General features: G+C 37.1%; 1 protein-coding gene across 1 annotated transcript in view; it reads right to left on the reverse strand.

The window, feature by feature from the left end:
* The window catches only part of LOC122817219 (sodium-dependent lysophosphatidylcholine symporter 1-like), a 985,499-nt gene that overhangs the window by 273,845 nt on the left and 689,908 nt on the right, over positions 1–21,746 (reverse strand). Inside the window, exon 10 of the mRNA XM_044090437.1 lies at positions 20,747–20,830. Coding sequence (XP_043946372.1) covers positions 20,747–20,830 — 84 coding nt within the window. The remainder of the gene's footprint in view (positions 1–20,746; positions 20,831–21,746) is intronic.

Here is a 21,746-nt window from a genome sequence, read left to right on the forward strand (position 1 = left end):
TCCCAAAATTGATAGATATGGATCAATGTGGTTTTGTGGAAGGGAGGCAAACATTTGACAACATAAACAGAATGGGGTTTTTTGAATAGCTATTTTGCCAGTTGTATAGATAGGTAATTTATTAGTTATCCTAAAGGTTTTAATAATTATAGTTTTGCTGTCTAGTGATGCCCTATTGTTTTGTCATGATAGCATCTGCTTGCATTATTGAGTGTTTTACTTCACTTATACAAGCGATATTTAAATAGTTTTTATTTTAGCAAAGAGAAGACTACTTCTAAATAATACTAATAATAATAATACTCTGTATTATTTTGTATATATACTGATCTCTCTTTTTTGTGATCTTCATGAGTTAAGTCTTGCTAGTCTGTTGCTTAGCAACGGTATTTCCATCAATGCGTTGACTATGTTCTCGCAAGACTGAATATTGTTTCATGTACACAGAAGCATGAGTTTTAAGAACTAGGCAGCAGTTTACAGGTAAGCTTTGAATAATTGTCCCTTTCTGTTTGTAGTAAGGAAGAAATGTTCTTTTAAATGTTGTGCATATTACTTTATAAGAAATCTGTTAAACTTCAAGAATTTACAAATAATACCAGTGGATTTGAGAAGGGGGGATTTTAATAATAGGTTAGAGTTGGCAGAGACTAAGTGGATCACTAGGTTACAGGCAGATAAGCCCCCAGGGCTTAATGCTGTTACTCCTTTAAAGCCACTACTTAGGAAGTGTAGATCGCATCAATAGTTAATTGACATTTTTAAATGGATAATTGTTTTTGGTTTTTATTATATAAATGGTTTTACCATGCTTGTGTTTATGGATCTGATAAAGCACAACTATGTGTGAAAGCGCTTATCCTGTCTGTCTACAATAAAGTCGTGTATATATCAACCATGGTGGACGCTTGGTTTATTGCCTTTTTCACTTGTCTGTTTATTTATTTTACTGAGCGACCTTCAGCAGCATTGGGTATTTTTCGTTGTTTTCTAAACTTGAAGAAGTATAGTGATTTTAGTTTCGATTATTCTGTAGCTTGTCTATAATACTGTAGCTTGAACCTATGAGACGATGGAAGGAACACCAGTTTTTAAGTCATTACTTATGGTGTTCATGGCAACTAATGAAATTAACTGAAGTGTCAGTTGTTTTTCGTTTGTGATTCGTCACTGTGCAACATAATAGGAGAGTATGAAAAATTGTTTTATGTTTGATGAAGAGTAGTGGTTCTATGCGAAAGTGCTTACCTTCTTTATATTCATTTATCAACAAAATGCTTGGGTTATATTTGCCATGTTTGCCGTTCTCTAGTTTGTTCTGGTTTGATAAACAGAACAGTGATGATCCAGAGGGAAGCAGAATGTAAGAAAATACCACTGTTGCTGGTGGGGTTTGATGCAGAGAAAGCACTGGAGAGAGTAATCTGGGATTTTATGAGCAGAACAATGGAAGCATTTGCATTCCCTGATAAAATTATAAGGTTGATTAGGAGGATATATGAAAGAATGTAGGCGAAAATTAAGGTAGGAGGGTTCTCTCTGATAATCTCTGCTTGAGCAGAGGAAGCAGGCAGGGGTGTCCTCTTTCTCCTTTGTTATTTGCATTATAATTAGAACCACTGACAAAGAAAATAAGAGACTCAGAAATTCAAGGATATAATTGGCATGGTAATCAAGAAAAGCTAGATCTATTTGCAGAAGACATTATTTTATACCTGACAAAACCAGAAAGACACATTAAAGTGTTGTGGAACATACTGACGCAGTATCAAACATTTATGGGATACAAAATGAATGAAGCAAAAACAAAAGCAATAGCAGTAAATGATGTACCCACACATGAACTGGTTCAGCAACATCCATATTTATGGGGACATGATAAAATGAAGGATTTAGGAGTGTGGATTAAAATGGTACTGGTGTAGCAGATAAGGATATGAGGGACGAGACTAAATAAAAGAGAATACAAAAACTGAGAAAATGTAAGCTCTGTTATATGGATATTGACAGTAAGATACAAGCAGTTAAAATCTGTTTAGTCCCTTTAGTCTAATACACTGGTCAGGCATATTTTTATCAACCAGAGGAAAAATTGTGGATAGCAATTAATAAAGAGCTGAAGGAATTTATCTGGGAGGGGAAGACGGCAAGAGTCAAGTGGGATAAGCTTATTCTTCCAGTAGAACAGAGTGGATTGGGATTACCTGAGCTGAAGGAGTATTTCACAGCAACACAGTTAAGGCTCCTATACATAGCACAAGCAGAAAACTATAATTCAAAGTGGAAAGAGAGATGATGAAACGAGGGGAAGCGCAAGTAACAGGGAGAGACTAGGATTTTGGATGCAGACCTTTAAGGAGAACGACAATAATAATACAGAATATTATATTCATAAAGTAGCAGAAAGTCTTCTAAGAACTAAGCCAACACAGGAATGCAGAAAGGAGATTCTGCTGGTAGGGATCCATTAGGGATACAGACAATAGGCAAGACAGGGTGGGAATGTATTGGAGAAAATGGCAAAGGAATCAAGGTACTGGGAGCAAATAACTAGACAGGGAAAGGTAACAGAGTGGGAAGATGCCAAGACGTTATTTGGACTGCAGGCTAAAGATAGCCTTCCATATCAAGGACTGATACCAAAGTACTGGCAAAGAGAAAGAAATAAGGGGGTCCTAAATGAAAGACCAGCACTGGTAGAGGTCTTAGTAGAATCCAGAACAGAAGTTGCCATTAAGAAAGGAATAATTAGCAGTGCATACAAAATATGACACGATAACTATAAGAATCAATCAGAGGAGGTCAGGAAGGACTGGGAAGAGAGATTAGATAAGCAATTCATAAAGAAAGAAACAATGGGGATATATGTATGTCTTCCAAATATGCAACAAAATAAAGAAGATTTTGGATCACTGCCTGGAAGTGCTTACATAGGTATTTTTATACACCAAGCAGACTTCAAAGACAGGTAGACAGCAAACATTGGAGGTGTGATGGGGAAAAGAGGTAACTGGGAACATATTTTCTAGAAGTGTAATAAGCTGATAGACTTTAAAGATTCCCTGCAGACTGCTGTCGGAGATGCTGAGTGAGCAAGTTAGAGTGACTAGGGAAATTAATTTTTTGAGCTATGATATAAACTCAGAATTGCCTAGACATTGTAAGGCCTTGCTGAGTCTAATTATGATGGCTGCCAAAAAACAATCACTAAAAATGGAAATCAAAGTCTAATCCAACCTTACAACTAAACAAATGAAACTGGGATCTTCAGAAAAGGGTAGAAGCAAATTACACAGGAAAAATTGGGAACTGTAGGATCAATATATGCAGAGGAGGAATAAGGTTTAAAAGAAGACAGGATTTGAATGTGCTATGTAATGGTTGAGTAACAGTAACTGGACATGTTAAACATGATGTATAAAGTTTGCAGTTGTGCCGCACGGCTTGGAATGTATATTTGCAACTGAGATTGCGTCACTATGGTTTATTGTCATTTATACAAATGTTAACATGGCCTATGTCATACATGATAATTTAATAACGATGTTTCTTATTTAAAAAAATATGTCTTTGTTTTGTATGAATAATGGCATGCAAATAGGCATCTTGCATGTTCAAGATCACTAAAAAAGCTTGGGGTAAAATAACAGCCTGTATTACGGAATTTTAAGGGAAGTATTTAGCAGGGATAAAACCAGAACTGGTTTCCATGTTCCCACTTTTCTTGAGACTAGGAAAAGTCTGGAGTAGAATATGTTTTGCTATTTCAGAAGGATGGACAGATTCTATTATCCCTGATGAAATAGATTTGACAGAAGAGGAAAGACAAGGTACTGGTGTTTTGAGGAGACATGACAAACACTTGAAGGTGGTGGAGAATCTGTACCCATTATTTATTATGTCCGAAACCCAAGCATCTGATGTCACTGTTTTCCAAAGTATGAGAGGCAGGGAGAGATACAGAGAAAGTCTCCCTGCTGGGTTGGGAAGGGGTTGGCAAAGATGGAGGGAGGACAGAAAACAGAAGTTAGTATTTTTGCCATAAAATGATGGCTTGGATCCTCTGAATTCCAACTTGGGTTTATCGTGCCTCCCCCCCCCCCCTTTTTTTGAAAATGTACTTCCTTTTGTTGAGAAGGTTTTTGTGATTTGTGAAAAATGGTCCAGATTTGGAAGGGTACTTCCTCTGAAACTTAGGGATTGTGGAAAGAAAGAGATGTTTAAAGCATTGCATTATAACTCCACTAATTTCTGGAACATGTCAGCAGAAGAGTTGCCAAGAAGGTTATCTTTGTCCAAAGGTGCTTTAAGTACTTTAGCTTTTACATCAGGTAGGTACTGCAGCCTCAGCCAGGCATACTTTCTGAGGACTGAACTGGTAGCAAATGCTCTTGAGAAAGCACCACACCTACATTAAATTTAATGTCTTGCTACTTGAGAGGCTGAGTTAATCATGTCATACAAGGAAGATCCAGTGTCTGAGTCAGAAATGTTAGATATCAGTATATTCATGTTATCAAGGACAGAAAGCATGCATCTGTTTCTACGATTCTGGTGGTTAATGGTACGGAAGGACAAGGTGACAGATGTGTAAATGTTTTTATTATATTTGTCCATGAATATGTAATCCTTGTCATTAAGCATGGCATTAGTGAAAGGGTGTAATTTGGATCTTATCTGGCTCCACAAAAACAATTGTTGCGGGGTCTGAAGTATTCTTTCTTTATTTTTTATGCAAGTTATGTATGAGTACCAGATGTCTTAGAAAATGTATCTGGCTTGTAAGGAGCAAGTGGCTGGGATTCAAGGGCCATAGAAGTGGACAAAAAAGGTATACTCGGGTTTTGGTACTTCCATATGCATAAGGTTGTAATAAATTTTAAAGAAATCAGATATTTGCTCATTTTTCCTGTTAAGGTGTTCAGTCACTTAATAAATGGTATTGCCAAAAGTAAGTTCCTCATGATGGAAATTGGAAGATATAGTGTTAGTCGATTCAGACTCATAGCCTATCAAAGACTGAAGTTGGGAAGTATAATACAAACACTCTGACTAAGACTCTGAGGAAAGTTCCTCTTCAGTTTAAGACTTAATTTTCTTTTTATTAAGTATAAAAATCAGAGGAAGAAGGAAATTGTAGGGGTATGCAATGCCATGACAGTTTTTAAAAAGTCCTTGTGAGAAACTTTACCACTTCTGATGTGGGTCACTAGGACATGGAGCAGATGTAGCTGGAGAAGAGACATGTTTGGTCTTCTGTCTCCTTTTCTTAGGAATTGCCATGAAAACAACATGGGGAGGAGCAGACCCCAGATGCAATTCCATTATGTTCCCTTGGATGTCTTCTGAGGCGTGAATGTTTGGGATTCCACCAGGTCCCTCAGACAGGATCAACCTTGGATCTCTCTTTGTGGTTGACATTATTTTATACCTGACAAAACTTAAAGCCACAAAGTCAGGTTAGTTTGGATTTGCTGAAAACCTGTACCACAACGGGAACCGGTTCGGCAGTCTGAAGGCCAAGGGCTAATCAACGGCTTAAACAGAATCTTCCAATTATGACTGACTAACAAAAGCAGACTCTGCTTGTAACTTGGCCTCTTCTTTTAACATTGTTTTTTTTTCTAGGCTTACAGGGGACATCTGAAGCAGACAATTCAGTGGCCATCCTAGCATGAGCCAGAGCAGTGAGATATTTATTTTCAATATAGAGTGTTAAAGAACTTTGACTACTATCTCAATTAGGGTATTTATTTTATTATTTATTTATTTATTTATTGACATTTGTTAACCGGGTTGGTCCAACTGGGCTTGAAGCCCATTTTCAGTGGAGACCCGAGGAGAAAAACTCCCAAAAAACAGTTACATGAAAAACATATCGCAGTTAAAAAAATTTTAAGCACATATATGAGAGATAGTACAAAGATCAAAATAACAAATCTGTTAATACAGTATGAATAAAAACAAAACAGAGAGCTTACATGATACAACAAAAACACAATATTTATGCAAAGCAATCATACATTTACAAAATTATGCATCTTAATTGCTAAAAAGCAATTGGCATTGACTATCATGCATGGAGTTGTGGGAAATCAGATGAGTGAGAAAAAAACTTAATTAGTGATTGAGAGTGAAAGGTGCTTAAGTTGGATCGTGGCAGGGACAAGTCTTGGAGTTGAGCATATGGTGTTTTAGTTCATTTTTAAAGTGTAATGCATGGGTGATGGAATGTATGTTTAATGGAAGTTTATTCCAAGCAAGGGCAACAGAATATTTATATAGTAATTTGTATTTAGATTCCCACAATAATTGCAGCTGCAGCAAGCTAAGATGCAGACAGAATTCTTCATTCACATACTGGCAGCAATTAAGTTCTTAGGATTTTCATCCCAGTAAGTCCTTTAAGTACCACCACACAGTCTTGTGCAAAATACTAGTCTGGATGTACATGTAAAATGATATACAGCATTCTTGGCAGGTCATGCCCCCTAAGTTAGGAATACTGTATTATACAACGACCCGCCATTAATATTCAAAAACGTGCACGCTGATTGGTCAGCGTGCACGTTGTAAATCAGAGTTATAGTAATGGAAAAAGGTCTGGTCGCCCAGACTTTTTCCATTACTATAACTCTTTTTTTACAGCAACGGAGAATGCAAGATCTCCATTGCTTCACACTGTCTTGCTATGTTAAACGAGTTTAACATAGCAAGACAGCTTTAAAAAAAGCAACGGAGATTTTCCGTTGCTTTTTTTAAAGCTGTCTCGCTATGTTAAACTTCTTTAACATAGCGAGACAGTTTGTAAAAAGCAGCGGAGATCTTGCTTTCTCCGTTGCTTTTTTTCAAAACTGTCTCGCTATGTTAAATGGGTTTAACATAGCGAGACAGCTTTAAAAAAGCAACAGAAATTCTCCGTTGCTTTTTTTAAAGCTGTCTCATTATGTTAAACCCATTTAACATAGCGAGACAGTTTGTAAAAAGCAACGGAGATCTTGCTTTCTCCATTGCTTTTGCCCACAGCTCTGATGTACTGCGTAGGCATACGCTTCAGCAGTACATCAGAACTGCCACAGAATACCAGACAGCTGCGGAAGGGCAGCAAGGAGGCATTATACAATGCCACTATTTAAGAAAATAAATTATTTTTTTTCTTAAATAATCTAATTGTATAATAGCAATAACCCACTTCTGGGTGTGGGTAATGCTGGATTTACCCACGGTTGGCTTTGTTTGACCACTCGGGCTTCGCCCTTGTGACCAAACCACACCAACTGTGGGTAAATCCAGCATTACCCACACCCAGGAATGGGTTATTGCTATAATAGTTACCTAATGAATAACTTATTTTATCAGTACCCCCTCTACTTGCAATCTAAACTACAAACCTACAATTAATAGGCCAACTAACTCTCTCTTAGTCTGTCATCTCAATATTAGAAGCATTAATAACAAGGTACATGAATTGCATGCACTTCTGGATGTCCACTCCCCTGACATTCTCTGTTTATCTGAAACCTGGTTAAAACCTAACACTAAAGACAATGAAGTGCTACCACCTGGGTACAACATACACAGGCTGGATCGTGCTTCGAGGAAGGGGGGTGGGGTAGCTGTACTCTATAAATCTGAGTTGAATGTCACCACAGATGTAATACAACCACCTCAGATTAATAACTCAGAGATTCTTGCCACCAAATTGCAACTTAATAAAAATAAATGCATTAGTATCATCTGTATGTACATTCCCCCAGGTAACAATATATCTACATCTGAAGATATCCTGCACTGGCTATCATGTCACTACCCACAAGAAACCCTACTACTTGGAGACTTTAACATAGACTGGGGCACCTGTTCCTCAGAATCCCCAACCATCCATATTAACCTGCATGCATTTACACAAATTATATCCACCCCTACCAGGTTAGGTAAACCCAACCAAAAAGAAAGTATACTTGACTGGGTACTCATAAATAGTCACCCCCAACTGTACACCTCTGGTACCCTCCTTGATGGCCTAAGCTATCACCTTCTCACATATGTAATTAAGCACAAAATCATTAATTCCCAACAACCCTTACTCAGAAAGGTTAGAAACAATAACAACTTTGACCCTGCCAAATTCCAACAAGAACTAAACTCTTGTAATTGGTCTATTCTAAAACACCTCCCCTTAGAGGAAGCAGTAGCATACTTTAACAACAAATTCCTTGAGATCCTTGATTTGCATGCACCTGTTCGTTCAAAGAGAACCAAGGCAAAAACTGCGCCATTGCTTTCTAAAGAGTCTAAAACTCAAAATTACCCTTAGAAACAAAGCATGGGCCTTATGGCGTTCTTCTAAAGACCCTCAAGATCACATTAAATACAGGCAATCCAGGAACGAAACCAAAAAATCAATTTTACAAGACAAAAAACAATACTACTGTAATTTACAGACAGTAAATCAAAATAACCCTCAGAAGTTTTGGGCAGGTTTAAATAAGTCAAAATGACAGATGCACGTAGGACCCTTGCACGGCAGACAAAGTAATATCCAAGAAACACGAAGCCAGCAAGTGATGGAAAGTGCAAAATCCAAAACTGTTTATTCAAACATAAGGGAAAAGTCCCCTATATATAACATATAGCATATCCAGACCGGTTTCGGCTCACAAAGCCTTCTTCAGTGAATATCAAACAGTCAGTACAATAAAAACCCAATCTATATATATATAGCTGGAAAGTCTCATGAGAACCAATAGGAATAGATAGTGGATAATTCAAAATTGGTCATTAAGGCCAGGTGGAAACAAAGCCCCAAGTTTAACTATCCATTTCCTCTCCTTAAAACAAAGTATTTCATGCCAGTTGTGCTTATCCCTACATATACCCTTGATACAGTCAATAGTAACAAACTTGAAAGAAGCTGATATATGTTTCAAACTATGTTTGTATAGTGCATTGTTAAGGCGTTTGTTCTTAATGTCACTCAGATGTTCACCAATTCTAAGTCGAAAAGCTCTAGAAGTCTGACCCACATAAAAAGCAGAACAAGTACAGGTCACCAAATAGATGACCCACTCAGTACTGCAATTGGCCCAAAATATAATGTCAAAAATCTCAGAAGTGTTTTTACTGCTGAATTCACGGGTGTATAAAACCCGAGCACAGTATGAACAGTGACCACATGGGATACACCCTAGAACTGGTCTACCTGTAAGGGATAGTTGAATGGGAACTGTGGAATCAAGAAAAGATCTCTTATAATGACTTAACCTAGAACCTATTGTCCGTCCCCTTCTAAATGAAAAAGAACATCTATCTCTAAGGAAAGGATGTAGTTTATCCTCAGCCATCAAAACATTCCAATGCCTTTGTATGATATTTATAAAACCCTTTGAATTACGTCCATAAGTAGTGACCAGCCGTAAAGGCTGTTGGACCAAATCTTTATTCTTGTCTTTGTAACACAGTAAATCCTGTCTATTCAAATTTGAGGCCCACTGTTTGGCCAAATTGACTGTACCTGGACGATAGCCTCTTTCAATAAATCTATGGGCAAGGTCATCACGGGTGCTTATGTAGGACTGTTGGCTAGAGCAGATCCTTCTAGTTCTCAAAAATTGGGATTTGAGTATATTCTGGATGAAATGTTGTGGGTGGAAGCTGGTGGCATGTAATAAAGAGTTATATTCGGGAAATTTCCTAAATAGTGTGGTAGACAACGTGTCATCCACATTCCTATTAATCTCCACATCCAGAAATAACATCCTGGATCTAAGGTAAGTCATCTTGAATTCAATTCCCCATATGTTATCATTAAGATAATCAAGAAACTCTTTAAGATAATTTTCATCAGCCTTCCACACCAACCAACAATCATCCAGATAGCAACGCCAAATGTCCATCTCACACATGTAGATGTTGTGATTTGGGTCATAAATCATGACCTCCTCAATATATGCCATAAAAAGATCCGCATAAATGGGTGCGAAAGACGCACCCATCGCAGTACCTTTAGTTTGCCAAAAACATTGATTTTGAAAGTAGAAAACATTACTAGTCAGCACATATTCTGTAAGGCATACCAAAAAAGTGTTAAATCCAGGTTTATAAAGGCCAGATCTAGCCAACCAATAGTCCAAAGCTTGTAGACCTGCCCAGTGTGGAATATTAGTATAAAGAGAGGTAATGTCGAGAGTACATAATAGCCAATGGGATTCAAGTTGTGTATCATTGATAATGTCCAAACACTGAGTAGTGTCTTGGATCCTTGCTCTTATAAACAAGAGTAGCGGTTTCAAATACTGAGTCAAATATTCAGACAATGGTTCAGTAAGGGACCCATGTCCTTAAACAATGGGTCGGCCTGGTGGATTAGCGGCATGTTTATGTATCTTGGGCAACAGATAGAAATATTGTTTACTGGGGGATGGAACCATAAGTTGTTCTTTTGTGGCCTGTGTAATTATACCCTCCTCCACTGCTTGAGTCAAAAACTGTCCAATTTTACGCTGGAAGTGAGGAGATGGATCTAAAGGCATATGCATATAATATTCCTTATCCCCCAGTTGTCTCATAGCTTCCTTGTCATAGGTAACCTTATCTAACACCACCACAGCCCCACCTTTGTCAGCTTGAGTTATAACCAAATTTTTATTATTGACAAGCTCATCAAGACTTCGTACTTCATCCATGGACAAATTATTATATGATATGGGAAAATCCCTAAGATAACAATGTAAATCCTTTAACACATTTTTTTGGAAAACACCTACCAAATGTGTCATAGGTGGATTAAAGGTGGATTTCTTAAACTTGAATTCCTGGGATGGACCACCATCACTGTCAGCATAAAGCAATTTCAAATTTAACAATCGACAAAAATTAACCACATCCTGGGCTAAAGAATACTCAGAAACAAAAAAAAAACAGGAACAAAGTTTAACCCTTTATTCAATAACTTAATTTGTATACTGGTTAGCTCAACAGAAGAAATATTATGAACATTGGAATGACAAATTAGTGTTCTGTCATCATTTTCAAAAGTGCCTCCAGACCCTGTTTTGGTTTGTCTTTTCTTATGTTTCCGCCCCCTCGTCTGAATCTAGACCAGGAGGGTGCGACAAATTACCTCTTTTGGCATTGGGCAAAACATCTAGGTGATTCCCCTCAGATTCACATTCTGTGTTGGAGGAAGTATCCTCTCCAGAAGTGAGGCTAGAAGAATCAAAATTTTTCTTTAAAATGGATTTTGGTCTCTTTCTTTTGGGAGTCGAAAACCTCTTGTCACTATTATTATTCTCCCTAGGTAATCTAAAGGAAACATTTTTAGATGTGTCAAAAGGTTTACCTCTCTCATAGTCACCTACATCCCTGAAAAATTTTTTAAGCTTTCTTTCCTTTAAAATAGATTCCATCTTGGATAAATCAATAGTTGGTTTTTTCACTTGTGACAAAAAAGAATCACAAGTTTCAAACTTGTTAGCCTCCAAACAAGTGGTTTCTAAATCTTTGACCCCTTTCTGTACCTTCCGTTCATAAAAATCTGCCAAAGCATCAACAAATTTGGAAGATGCTAATTGTTGAATATAACCCCAATACTCTATTAATTTATCATCAATGTTTGATACCAAGGGTTGCACCTTAACCCTAAGTCCACGTTGGGTGATATGTTTCCGCTGATATGCCTTAGAAAGGCGTAGGTGCCAAACATTGGTCCGAACCAATTTCATGTTTTTATTGAGTCGGCTAAAAAACATTTCACATTGTGTGTTCAAATCAGAGCCACTAGTTTCTGATGTGTATTGTGAACTATGAGCACCCAAACCAAAAACAGATAAGTCATCCACATCTGATGATAACCCCTGGATGAGAGGTGAAAGTGCCATAATTTGCCCTAAAAGACCAGACCTTAAATAACACTATATAAAAAATATAACTAAATATATTAAATAAATGAACACCAAAAGACCATCAATGTTGCAACAGCTATAGAAAAAATATGTATAAATATCATAGAGAACACGGAATAATACTCTGTCACTAATAACCACCAATTGGTAAGCTCATTTAAGAAGGAACAAAAAAGACAATTATACAATAAACAGTACTGATATATAATATATCCTCATACTGTGTATATGTCTTACGGATACAGATATCCAAATAGGTTAACAAATACCATAAGCAGCCCAAGCAACATAAATAAAACTGTCCAGACGCCCCACTGCGTATTTGTATATTCACTGTATCCAGTAATTATATTGTGACTCAAAAATAAGCCTCCAATCCAGTAATTCAAAAATTCAGCCAAATCCAAGGTATGTATAACCACATATCAAATATATATAAAGTATACATACAGTCAGAATAGACCTTTCAATTGCCAGTTCTGTGAGCTCTAGAAACTGTATAAGTATAGCTGTAGCAATAGTGATGGTGAATGTGCATCAATAAAAAAGAATGTAAATATAGAATAAGGTCAAAAAGGTCTTGAAGGCAAAGAATGGTTATCCAAAATTAGTATACAAAGAAAAAAAAACATATCAAAATGAAAATAACCCTCCTAAACCAACAATATGCCTGGGTTAAAGAGCAAAAAACAGTTCACAATATATTGTCCAAAATTTAATACAGTTAAAACTGTATAAAAATTGGAAAGAAACTTGTGGATTCCTAAATAGCATCCAGATAAACTAAGTGATGTCACCAAATGTTAAAATATATTATTCCTTGAAAACTATACATAATGTAGCCCAATGCCTGAATATAATATAATAACCAATTCAGTATCAAAGAAGAAAATATATGGTAGCCAATTCAATATGTACCAAATGGATATGAACATCCGTAATCAGATATCATATACGGTGTCCATATAAAGAACAGTACCTCAAACACAATGAAAAATGTGTATACTGTGTGTAAAGACCACTGCGCTAAAATATGGTCCGAAAAACAAATGAGCAAAAAGCCCGCCTAAACGCACAAACAATGTGCAGATATTTTAAATAACAGAAGTCACATATACCCGATGTCCAAATGTCAAGTCCAAATGTGGATAGAACTTAATATATCCAACGACACATCCTGGGAAAGCATCAACGACCTCAACCGCAAGTGTATAGCATCCACTGTATCTCCACTAGCCGCAGAGAAAGCCCAAAAGCCACGCCAGGCAGAGGAGAACCTTGAAATGCTAGCGACACCACTAGAGGATAGGAACTGGAAATGGAGCAATGTGCATCAATGGAAGCACGACTAGGCAACTGCCAACAAGAAACCCATATACACTTGTACAAAAATAATGGCAAATTTTCCCGACCAAAATCTTAACGTAAAAAACAATTGTAAGGTTCTCATATAGTGGAAGACACATCCAAAAAAAATTTGAATAGCCTGAAAAGAGCAAGCACAAACCAGCGTTGGTCCACAGCAACTGAAAGAAGGAAAAGCAGTCAAAATGACAGATGCACGTAGGACCCTAGCACGGCAGACAAATTAAATATCCAAGAAACACGAAGCCAGCAAGTGATGGAAAGTGCAAAATCCAAAACTGTTTATTCAAACATAAGGGAAAAGTCCCCTATATATAACATATAGCATATCCAGACCGGTTTCGGCTCAACAAAGCCTTCTTCAGTGAATATCAGTCAGTATAATAAAAACCCAATCTATATATATATATATATAGCTGGAAAGTCTCATGAGAACCAATAGGAATAGATAGTGGATAATTCAAAATTGGTCATTAAGGCCAGGTGGAAACAAAGCCCCAAGTTTAACTATCCATTTCCTCTCCTTAAAACAAAGTATTTCATGCCAATTGTGCTTATCCCTACATATACCCTTGATACAGTCAATAGTAACAAACTTGAAAGAAGCTGATATATGTTTCAAACTATGTTTGTATAGTGCATTGTTAAGGCGTTTGTTCTTAATGTCACTCAGATGTTCACCAATTATCTTCTGTTATTTAAAATATCTGCACATTGTGCGTTTAGGCGGGCTTTTTGCTCATTTGTTTTTCGGACCATATTTTAGCGCAGTGGTCTTTACACACAGTATACACATTTTTCATTGTGTTTGAGGTACTGTTCTTTATATGGACACCGTATATGATATCTGATTATGGATGTTCATATCCATTTGGTACACATTGAATTGGCTACCATATATTTTTTTCTTTGATACTGAATTGGTTATTATATTATATTCAGGCAATGGGCTACATTATGTATAGTTTTCAAGGAATAATATATTTTAACATTTGGTGACATCACTTAGTTTATCTGGATGCTATTTAGGAATCCACAAGTTTCTTTCCAATTTTTATACAGTTTTAACTGTATTAAATTTTGGACAATATATTGTGAACTGTTTTTTGCTCTTTAACCCAGGCATATTGTTGGTTTAGGAGGGTTATTTTCATTTTGATATGTTTTTTTCCTTTGTATACTAATTTTAGATAACCATTCTTTGCCTTCAAGACCTTTTTGACCTTATTCTATATTTACATTCTTTTTTATTGATGCACATTCACCATCACTTTTGCTACAGCTATACTTATACAGTTTCTAGAGCTCACAGAATTGGCAATTGAAAGGTCTATTCTGACTGTATGTATACTTTATATATATTTGATATGTGGTTATACATACCTTGGATTTGGCTGAATTTTTGAATTACTGGATTGGAGGCTTATTTTTGAGTCACAATATAATTACTGGATACGGTGAATATACAAATACGCAGTGGGGCATCTGGACAGTTTTATTTATGTCGCTTGGGCTGCTTATGGTATTTGTTAACCTATTTGGATATCTGTATCCGTAAGACATGTACACAGTATGAGGATATATTATATATCAGTACTGTTTATTGTATAATTGTCCTTTTTGTTCCTTCTTAAATGAGCTTACCAATTGGTGGTTATTAGTGACAGAGTATTATTCTGTGTTCTCTATGATATTTATACATATTTTTTCTATAGCTGCTGCAACATTGATGGTCTTTTGGTGTTCATTTATTTAATATATTTAGTTATATTTTTTATATAGTGTTATTTAAGGTCTGGTCTTTTAGGGCATATTATGACACTTTCACCTCTCATCCAGGGGTTATCATCAGATGTGGATGACTTATCTGTTTTTGGTTTGGGTGCTCATAGTTCACAATACACATCAGAAACTAGTGGCTCTGATTTGAACACACAATGTGAAATGTTTTTTAGCCGACTCAATAAAAACATGAAATTGGTTCGGACCAATGTTTGGCACCTATGCCTTTTTAAGGCATATCAGCGGAAACATATCACCCCACGTGGACTTAGGGTTAAGGTGCAACCCTTGGTATCAAACATTGATGATAAATTAATAGAGGATTGGGGTTATATTCAACAATTAGCATCTTCCAAATTTGTTGATGCTTTGGCAGATTTTTATGAACGGAAGGTACAGAAAGGGGTCAAAGATTTAGAAACCACTTGTTTGGAGGCTAACAAGTTTGAAACTTGTGATTCTTTTTTGTCACAAGTGAAAAAACCAACTATTGATTTATCCAAGATGGAATCTATTTTAAAGGAAAGAAAGCTTAAAAAAATTTTCAGGGATGTAGGTGACTATGAGAGAGGTAAACATTTTGACACATCTAAAAATGTTTCCTTTAGATTACCTAGGGAGAATAATAATAGTGACAAGAGGTTTTCGACTCCCAAAAGAAAGAGACCAAAATCCATTTTAAAGAAAAATTTTGATTCTTCTAGCCTCACTTCTGGAGAGGATACTTCCTCCAACACAGAATGTGAATCTGAGGGGAATCACCTAGATGTTTCGCCCAATGCCAAAAGAGGTAATTTGTCGCACCCTCCTGGTCTAGATTCAGACGAGGGGGGCGGAAACATAAGAAAAGACAAACCAAAACAGGGTCTGGAGGCACTTTTGAAAATGATGACAGAACACTAATTTGTCATTCCAATGTTCATAATATTTCTTCTGTTGAGCTAACCAGTATACAAATTAAGTTATTGAATAAAGGGTTAAACTTTGTTCCTGTTTTTTTTGTTTCTGAGTATTCTTTAGCCCAGGATGTGGTTATTTTTTGTCGATTGTTAAATTTGAAATTGCTTTATGCTGACAGTGATGGTGGTCCATCCCAGGAATTCAAGTTTAAGAAATCCACCTTTAATCCACCTATGACACATTTGGTAGGTGTTTTCCAAAAAAATGTGTTAAAGGATTTACATTGTTATCTTAGGGATTTTCCCATATCATATAATAATTTGTCCATGGATGAAGTACGAAGTCTTGATGAGCTTGTCAATAATAAAAAATTGGTTATAACTCAAGCTGACAAAGGTGGGGCTGTGGTGGTGTTAGATAAGGTTACCTATGACAAGGAAACTATGAGACAACTGGGGGATAAGGAATATTATATGCATATGCCTTTAGATCCATCTCCTCACTTCCAACGTAAAATTGGACTGTTTTTGACTCAAGCAGTGGAGGAGGGTATAATTACACAGGCCACAAAAGAAACAACTTATGGTTCCATCCCCCAGTAAACAATATTTCTATCTGTTGCCCAAGATACATAAACATGCCGCTTATCCACCAGGCCGACCCATTGTTTCAGGACATGGGTCCCTTACTGAACCATTGTCTGAATATTTGACTCAGTATTTGAAACCGCTACTCTTGTTTATAAGAGCAAGGATCCAAGACACTACTCAGTGTTTGGACATTATCAATGATACACAACTTGAATCCCATTGGCTATTATGTACTTTCGACATTACCTCTCTTTATACTAATATTCCACACTGGGCAGGTCTACAAGCTTTGGACTATTGGTTGGCTAGATCTGGCCTTTATAAACCTGGATTTAACACTTTTTTGGTATGCCTTACAGAATATGTGCTGACTAGTAATGTTTTCTACTATCAAAATCAATGTTTTTGGCAAACTAAAGGTACTGCGATGGGTGCGTCTTTCACACCCATTTATGCGGATCTTTTTATGGCATATATTGAGGAGGTCATGATTTATGACCCAAATCACAACATCTACATGTGTGAGATGGACATTTGGCATCGCTATCTGGATGATTGTTGGTTGGTGTGGAAGGCTGATGAAAATTATCTTAAAGAGTTTCTTGATTATCTTAATGATAACATATGGGGAATTGAATTCAAGATGACTTACCTTAGATCCAGGATGTTATTTCTGGATGTGGAGATTAATAGGAATGTGGATGACACGTTGTCTACCACACTATTTAGGAAATTTCCCGAATATAACTCTTTATTACATGCCACCAGCTTCCACCCACAACATTTCATCCAGAATATACCCAAATCCCAATTTTTGAGAGCTAGAAGGATCTGCTCTAGCCAACAGTCCTACATAAGCACCCGTGATGACCTTGCCCGTAGATTTATTGAAAGAGGCTATCATCCAGGTACAGTCAATTTGGCCAAACAGTGGGCCTCAAATTTGAATAGACAGGATTTACTGTGTTACAAAGACAAGAATAAAGATTTGGTCCAACAGCCTTTACGGCTGGTCACTACTTATGGACGTAATTCAAAGGGTTTTATAAATATCATACAAAGGCATTGGAATGTTTTGATGTCTGAGGATAAACTACATCCTTTCCTTAGAGATAGATGTTCTTTTTCATTTAGAAGGGGACGGACAATAGGTTCTAGGTTAAGTCATTATAAGAGATCTTTTCTTGATTCCACAGTTCCCATTCAACTATCCCTTACAGGTGGACCAGTTCTAGGGTGTATCCCATGTGGTCACTGTTCATACTGTGCTCGGGTTTTATACACCCGTGAATTTAGCAGTAAAAACACTTCTGAGATTTTTGACATTAAATTTTGGGCCAACTGCAGTACTGAGTGGGTCGTCTATTTGGTGACCTGCACTTGTTCTGCTTTTTATGTGGGTCAGACTTCTAGAGCTTTTCGTCTTAGAATTGGTGAACATCTGAGTGACATTAAGAACAAACGCCTTAACAATGCACTATACAAACATAGTTTGAAACATATATCAGCTTCTTTCAAGTTTGTTACTATTGACTGTATCAAGGGTATATGTAGGGATAAGCACAACTGGCATGAAATACTTTGTTTTAAGGAGAGGAAATGGATAGTTAAACTTGGGGCTTTATTTCCACCTGGCCTTAATGACCAATTTTGAATTATCCACTATCTATTCCTATTGGTTCTCATGAGACTTTCCAGCTATATATATATAGATTGGGTTTTTATTGTACTGATTGTTTGATATTCACTGAAGAAGGCTTTGTTGAGCCGAAACCGGTCTGGATATGCTATATGTTATATATAGGGGACTTTTCCCTTATGTTTGAATAAACAGTTTTGGATTTTACACTTTCCATCACTTGCTGGCTTCGTGTTTCTCAGGTTTAAATAATCTACTACATCCTGGACAAACTTCAACCCCAATCCCTGCTGCTACTATTGATAGAACCCCTGAAGATGTTTCTGATAGTTTTAACCAATTCTTTACTGAGACAATTCAAGCCCTAGCTAGCCAATTATCTCCTAGCTCCCCTGGTCCTGAAAGTAGCACCCCTAGAAACCTACTCGCGTTCAGCTTCCAAACAGTCACCACTTCACTTATCTGTACCTTGATCAAAAAATTAAAACCCACTACACTTTCTGCTGATCAACTCCCTGCCGAGTACCTACAAAAATCAGCTGATGCTATTGCATACCCCGTCTCAATACTAATCAATCGAACCATAGTAGAAGCTAAAATTCCCACCATCTGGAAAATATCATATGTAATCCCACTTCACAAAGGAGGCAGCTCTACTGAACTCTCTAATTATAAGCCAATAGCTATACTCTCTCCACTTGCAAAGATTATGGAAAAATGTATTCATAGACAACTCATGCACCACCTAATCCAGAATCACCTTATGGCAGACACTCAGCATGGCTTCCGTCTTCATCACAGCACTACTTCAGCCCTCCTAGCCTTTACCAACACCATAAACCATAATCGCAACAATAATTATATATCCTCTGCCCTCTTCTTGGATCTTTCCAAGGCATTCAATATGGCTGATCACCATCTTTTAATCCACACCCTGCAAACATTCTGTCTAGATACTGGAGCCCTTCAATGGTTTCAATCCTACCTGAATAGTCGACAGCAGGCTGTCCTCTGGCAGAACAAACTCTCTAACCTTCTACCTAACACCCTTGGACTACCACAAGGCTCTATACTAGGGCCCTTGCTGTTCACCATCTTCATTAACGACCTTTATACTGTCATCCCAAAAGTCAGCTGTATCCAATATGCTGATGACTCTACTCTGATTTACTCAGCCACATCTCCAGTAAAGTTATAGTCAGCTACCCAGACCACCTTTAATACAATAGAAAACTGGCTTTCTGAATATCGTCTGATCCTAAATCCCAAAAAAACTAAAATGCTGTTATTTTCACCAACACGTAGGTCTAGCGCTTTCACCTTTACCATAAAATCAAATGACGGCACAATAATCTCCCCTGACCCCTCTACAAAACTATTAGGTGTCATCATAGGCAATAATCTAAAATTTTACCTACATGTTAACCAAACTATCAAAACCATCAATAAAAAACTAGGGTCACTTTACAGAATAAAAGCCTTCCTAACCCCTCCAGCTAAAATTGCAATAGCTCGCTCTCACCTTCTTTCAACCCTTCTGTATGCATCCCCCTCTACTCTCGAATTTAAACAAGACTGTCCTTAACAAACTCTCAATTTGCTACAACCACATTGCCAGGTTTGCCACTGGGCTGCCTTTTAGGACACATCATTGCATCAATCTAAATCATCTTGGGTGGCTTGAACTACCCAGGGTAATCCAATATAACCAACTGATTATGGCCTATAAAATCCTCTATAATCCGGACAATACTCCTGCACTTAAAAATATTATCACCCCCTATAACAACCTAGACCGCTTCGATCTTCTAACAAACTACTAATTCAGACTAGCAAAATTAATAACACAGCCGATGATTCTCTCTTTGCAAACTCTGTAAGTAGATCCTGGAACTCTCTTCCACCTATTACCTTACTTTCCACCTTAGGTCAATTTAAAACTAGACTCAAACAACATTTGTCACTTAACTGGCTATGTCAATGTATCAAGCCTGGCTAACTCTCTCTAGAATGTGTAAAAATCTGTTAACCAGTTTACTGTGTAATTTAATTTAATCCTGACTTGCGCTCAGGATTAACTGTAACCTGTGGAACTTGTTTAACTTGCTTACTTATGTAATCTCTGTAAATAGTCTGTTTGTAATATGTAATGCTGGTATTATGTAATGCTGTATCTGCTTACCCTTGGAGCTTTTCTCCCTGGGCCTCCGCTGAAAATGGACATGCATCCAGTCGGACTATCCCGGTCAACAAATGTAAAATAAATAAATCAACCTCAACTACAAGAAGTTACTATTTACTCCAATCTGCTGCTAGCACTATACACTGGTCATTGCAGCAGTATTAACCCTGTTTACTGCTTGATTATTTACTGGTACATGAAGGAGTACCTGGGTGCCACTGCAGATGGAGTTGATACTTCCTAGTCACTCTGTACTCTCATGTTTCAGTTTCACAGATGCTTTCTCTTAAACATTTCATGTAAACTACCATACCAGTGACCATTTTCCATTTATGGCAAATGTCGAATTTTACTTAATGACAAGGAAGGAAACACAGATACTCACAGACAGGCCAACAAAAAGTGCTGTTTTTTTTCCAAATTTCAACAGGAACCACTGCCAGAAGGGAATAGAAATGGATGCAGCTATCTGTGAAGACACATTTTTAATGTAAAAAATAACTGCTTACAAACTTGATTAACCTGTCAGACAGAATAATACAGCACATATCTCTCAAAGGTAAAGTAATTTGTAATAAAATGATACGTAGCAGTTATGAGAATCAAGCTCAGGATCTTTTACTCTATCTCACTGTTTTAACATGTAATCCATACACTCAACTGACGAATGTCACAAAACTTAGCTTGTGGAACTAAGTTATGCAGTTTCAAGTGACTAAAATGGAAAAGTGCAGTATGAGAAAAATAATTACATGAAAATTCACATACACTAAATGTACAACACGGTTTTGGGAAATGAGTCTTTAAACTAGTTTTGTGACAGCAGTAAAATCCCTCAAGGAAGAAAATTCCTAGCAAAGCTACCAAAATATAACAGAAGGGCCAAAAAATTAATTTTCTGGTACTGTGTAAATGACTCAAATAAAAATAAGTGGTTTCAGTGTCATCTTGTAAATAACATTCAGCATTACAGATGTAATTTACTTGCTTAACATATAGGTATATGATGTAATGGGCACCCCAGTGATGCAATGAGCAGCACTTTCGCCTCACAAGAGGTTCTCTGGCTTAGCTCTCAGGTGGGTTGCCTTTCTGTATGGAGTCAGCGTGCTCTCCTTATGTTCAATTGCATTTTCCCTGGGTACTCAGGTTCACATCCTAAACAAATGCAATAAGAAGACTGGTAACTTTAAATTGTCCAAGTGTGTGTGTGTGTGTGTGTGTGTGTGTGTGTGTGTGTGTGTGTGTGTGTGTGTGTGTGTGTCTGTCTGTGTGTGTCTGTGTTTGTGCGCCCAAGTGTGAAATACCAAAATGTGCTAAAGCTCTTTCAAAAACTTCTAGAGCTGAAGAAATAAAAACAGAAATCTAAGAAATCTGTACTTTCC

The sequence above is a fragment of the Protopterus annectens genome, chromosome 12.part0, assembly GCF_019279795.1.
Source record: "Protopterus annectens isolate FY-2018-M chromosome 12.part0, PAN1.0, whole genome shotgun sequence".
NCBI lineage: Eukaryota > Metazoa > Chordata > Ceratodontiformes > Protopteridae > Protopterus > Protopterus annectens.